The sequence below is a fragment of the Bidens hawaiensis genome, unplaced genomic scaffold (genome assembly GCF_021521415.1).
Source record: "Bidens hawaiensis isolate Kalapana, Puna unplaced genomic scaffold, B.hawaiensis_p1.1 tig00060769_1, whole genome shotgun sequence".
NCBI lineage: Eukaryota > Viridiplantae > Streptophyta > Magnoliopsida > Asterales > Asteraceae > Bidens > Bidens hawaiensis.
The window spans coordinates 33,734-38,342 of record NW_027506469.1 but is presented as its reverse complement, the minus strand read 5'-3'; the positions used below and the strand labels follow the sequence as shown (position 1 = coordinate 38,342).

General features: G+C 49.9%; 1 protein-coding gene across 1 annotated transcript; it reads left to right on the top strand.

Annotated features, from left to right (window-relative positions):
* Positions 1–150: 150 nt before the first annotated feature.
* On the top strand, positions 151–3,860 carry LOC143617926 (uncharacterized; the record flags this gene model as incomplete). The annotated part of the gene is made up of 3 exons (XM_077090322.1): positions 151–218; positions 311–801; positions 3,844–3,860. Coding segments are annotated over 3 exons (576 nt in total), but the record flags the coding sequence as incomplete, so codon positions are not given.
* Between the last annotated feature and the right edge of the window lie 749 nt (positions 3,861–4,609).

Here is a 4,609-nt window from a genome sequence, read left to right as displayed (position 1 = left end):
AAATCCCAAAGAATTCGCCAAGAAAAAGCGGGTACATTGATTTAATTGTCTTTAATTTTGTGGGTCTTCGTTTGGTTGATGAGTTGATTCTGTTTTGGTGTGTTTTGAATCTTTGATTTTATTTTTCATGTGGGTTTTGTGTTTTTGCAGGTTAATCAGACTGCCAAATTGAAACAGTGCAAGCTTGATGTTCGCCTGCGAACAGTGGCTTTCTCAAGGTGTGTTTTTTTTATTTTCTAGGGTTTGTTTTCGGGTTTTTCGATTGTTTCGATTTAATTTGAATTGGTTGTTTGATTTGATTTCAGTGAAGAACAAGGGTTTTAAGGAGGAAAACCGAGGGTGTGGGCGTGCGAAATCGCCTGCTTCGGACATGCAGGCCTGTGACCGAGGGGGAAAACCGAGGGATGGCGAAATTGGTGATTAATAATCCCTGTGGTGGTGAAGAGAATCATTATAGTGATTGGGAGTCGCCGTCCAACAGCCCGACCAGTCACACCAGTAGTTTAACGAGTAACCGTTCGGTTATGAATTTCACGGGCGGGAGTAGTAGCAGGAGCAGCAGTAGTAGCAGTGGTGGATGTTATTCGGAAAGCATGACGGAAGAGGACGATGGTGATGACGGTTGTTTGGATGATTGGGAAGCCATTGCCGATGCTTTAGCGGCTGATGAGATTAAGACCGACCATAACGCTAATCTGGAGCCCGAAATCCGTAACTTGGAGCCTGTGGAGACGATGAAAGACGAGATCAAAACTGAGCATAACGTCAATCATCGAGCGTGGAGCCTTATTGCCTCTCAGAGTTTTCCCCCCCTGTTTGGCTGCATGTTGCCTGTGGCCGGGCAAACGGCGGCGGACCCGCCTGCCGGCTATATATCCTTGTATAGCCATTTTTTCACCCACTGCAACCTTCGTCTCCCGATGACAAGGTTTGTGGGTGCACTGCTTCAGTTTTATGGTATTCATATATCCCAAGTCCATCCGTTTGGACTTGTGCGCATGACTCACTTTGAGTTCATGTGCAAATCCCAGCGCGAGGAGCCCACCCCTCGGCGCTTTCAGTATTTTTACAAGCCCAAGATCCAAGATTCTTGGTTCTCATTTGTTCCTCGCAGTCAGAAGGTGAAGTGCTCCACTGTTTCATTCAAGAGCCTTCATGACTGGTCTGAGAGGTTCTTTTACATAAGGGCTGGTGTGATCCCCATCCGTATGACCATGCGCGTGATATCTTCTGCGCCTGCGGATGTGGGTGTCCTCAAGAACCCAACTGGAGCCTGGGTTAATAAGCTGACCGCCGAACCATCCCCCGCCAAGAACATTTGTGAGGAGGCGCTGGTGGGGGTTGGTATGAGCAAGAGGTGGGCGAACACCGCGCTCGAGCCCGTTGTCCAAGTCGACGGGTTGTGTAAGTTATCTCATTGCTTTACTTCTGCGCGAATATAATTCTTTTTGCTGATATCATTTGACTTGTTTTGTGCAGTCACCAAGGATTATATCCACGCCGCCTATGATGAACATATGGAGGGTGGCTCCGTCGCGCTAGGCGCTGGGGAGGTTGGCTTTCCCGATCGCTTCGATGACATGTTCATCCCTGTTGATCTGGGATTTGTCTTCGACAGCGATGCGCCTGGTAAGCCTTTGTACTTATGCATTTTCCTTTATAATACCAAATTTTGCTAACACTTCTGTTGTGTGTATTGTAGATGCGCTCGAAAACTACGAGCTGGAGCTCGCGGAAGAGGAGGAGGAAGAGGAGGAGCCGCCCCAACTAAAGCGTAAAGCTAAGGGGAAAACTGGCGCAGGGGCCAGTAAAAAGCAGAAGAAGGATGATGCCCCTGTTGTTCAGGATCCTCCTACTAAGGCGGGGGGATTTGGGAAAACCCAGGAGTTTACCACCAGGGTTTCCTTGGCTTCCCTGCCTCAAAAAGTGGGCAGACCTCCTGTCCACTTGAGATATGGTGGCGCTACCTCCTCCCTTCTCGCGGCGGAAAAGGGAAGTGGTGTTGCGCCTTCGACAGGTATATTTTGCTTATCCTTTGCTTATCTTTTATGATTCTGTGAGCGCAATTCTGATAGAATTACTAATGAATCTTTGCTCACTCAAATGTTTGTAGAGCCGGCGACAGCGCAACAAGATGCCGAGGCTGCGCCGGAGGTCGCTTCGAAGTCCCCCGTTTTACCCTCAAAGAAGGGTAGAATGGACTTCATGGCGATGTTTGCTGCGCGAACGGAGTTGCGCCAAGGTACGTATTGCGCTCTTATTTTCTGACTTTCTTTTAGATCAAGTCATTAACCATTTCTTGTTGTTGATTTTTTCATAGAAGCCGTAGCTGGCGTACAAGCTTCTGGCGGCACTTCGGGCGCCGGCGCCAGCGCCGCTGGCTCTGCTCCTGCTCCTGCAAGCGATGAATCTCCCCTCATTGGGATTACTAAGGAGCAGGAGGCCGTTTTGCGCGCCGACCTGGCGGCGTCGAGACCTCCCTCACCTCCTCCTGCGCACAGCCCTCCTCGCGAGACTGATTTTGACTCTAGGTCGCAGGAGAAGAGGCCTATTTCAGAGGAGGATGAGGAGGTTCATGCTGAAGACTCCTACTACGCCCGCGCCAGCCCTGCAGCGCCACGAGGTTTCGCGGCGTAGCCTTCTCGTGGGGCTAGCGCTGACTTTTCTGCTTCATCTCCGCAGGTATAGGTTCTTTTTTGCTCCGCTGCGCGGATTTCCATCTTAATGTTTTGATGACTTAAATAATTTCTTTGTTTTTTGCAGGAAGCCGATCACACTTACCGCCCGAGATGGAATATTACTGAAGACAGCACCTTTCAGTCCATGGGTGTGTGTGCGGAATTCTGGGGTCATGCTGTGCCTCCATCTGAAAGGAGGTTCCAGGAGGACCGCGCTCGCGACGACCTGCTCAACGATCATATGTTTGCTGGGTCGGCCTTCATTGCTGCCTCCCAAGAGCTTCGCTCTGATTACGTTAAAGTACGTGATGCTCTTGCGGAAGCCAAGCAAGAGGCTAAGGTGTCTGCTTGGCATCTTTCTGATGCTCGCGAAAGAGCTGAGAAGCTCCAAGCAGAGCTCAGTGAGAACCGAGCCAGTGCCAACAGCGCCTTCGTGAAGCGCGGGCATGAGCTTCAGGCGGCGCGGGAGAAGCTGCAGGCGGCGGAGGCGGACGCGGCCAAGTACGCGCGCCGAGCGCGCGACTTGGAGCTGGAGGCGGAGGCGCGTGACCAAGCTCTTGTCCAGTCTATCACTGAAAAATCATCACTGGAGAGTGAGGTTGCGCGCCTGAAGAGGGAGCTGGCGGCCGCGCAGGCCGATAAAGATGAAGCCCTGGCGACGGCAGCGTCTAGCCAGGAGGCACTTGATGCTGCGCGGGCGGAAAAAGAAGAAATCTTGGCGGCAGCAGCGTCCGACAAAGAGGAGCTGAAAAAGACTAAGGAAACTGTTGAGTTATTAAACTCTCAGGTTCCTGCCCTCGAGACGTCTGTTGCTGGCCTCGCGCAGGATCGCCAATGGCTGATCTCTCAGGGCATGACTCGTTGCGCTTACGCGATGAAATACTCATACGAGTTTCAGGCCCTGGTGATGGATTGCAACGCTGCCGCGCGCTTGGTGGGCCGAGCTGAAGGGTTCACGGATGGTTATGAATATGGCATGTTGAAGAAGAACCCATCCGAGTACCCTTATCAGAGCTCCGCTGCCTGCGCGGAGATGGCCGCGATGGGGGAGAAGTATATGAATACTCCCATTCCCATCCTTGCGCAGGTATTTTAACCTTAATGAGATTACCCTGACTTATTTTCTAAGTCTTTTTGTACTCATATTTTCGCTTATGATTTGCAGATATCCGCGTTTGCTGACCAGCCTGATCTCGTCGCGCTAAAGAAATTACTTGATGAGTACGAGGGGGCTGGCGGCGGCGATGATGGCGCGGCGAATGCTGGCGTTGCTAGCGGCTCTGGCGTGGCCAAAGGATCCGCTCCTGACACTGTCGTGCTCGAAGACTCCATTCAAGATGAACAACTTGACTATGGTCAGTTTGGAGATGATGAGGAGCAGGCTGCGCCAGATGCTGAGGGCAATGATGAGGATGATGAAGAGGCTGATGTCAACGTGGAGACTTGAGAAGCCCTTCATGTTTTTTATTTTTATTTGTAGTTTGTATCTCATCTTGTAAACTTGTAAATTTCAATGCTTTTGAATGAAATTCTGTTTTTTCCCTTCTTCGCATCTTGCGCATTCCTATTCATCTCTTTATATCGCATGTTTGCTTGTTGAATATAAGATATGCTTGCACGTTGGAATAAGAACAAGGTTGTAAGGAATTTATTATACTTAACCCTTGCCATATTGTAAGTGATTTTGCCATATCTTGATTATGTTGACACGTGTCTTGGCGCTTTCATTATTCCTCTTTTGCGCGACGTTATCGCGCGTTTATGGAATTATGAGTTCTTTAGCTTTTACGCGTCAATGTGTTACTCAGATATCCACTACAATTTCATGCGCGACCCCAACCTGAGACCTTAACAACTATGTTTTGGCATTTTGCTTAGCCTTAGTTGTGTTTAGGTGTTTTATGGTCAGGTTGCGCAGCATGTAAGATGGA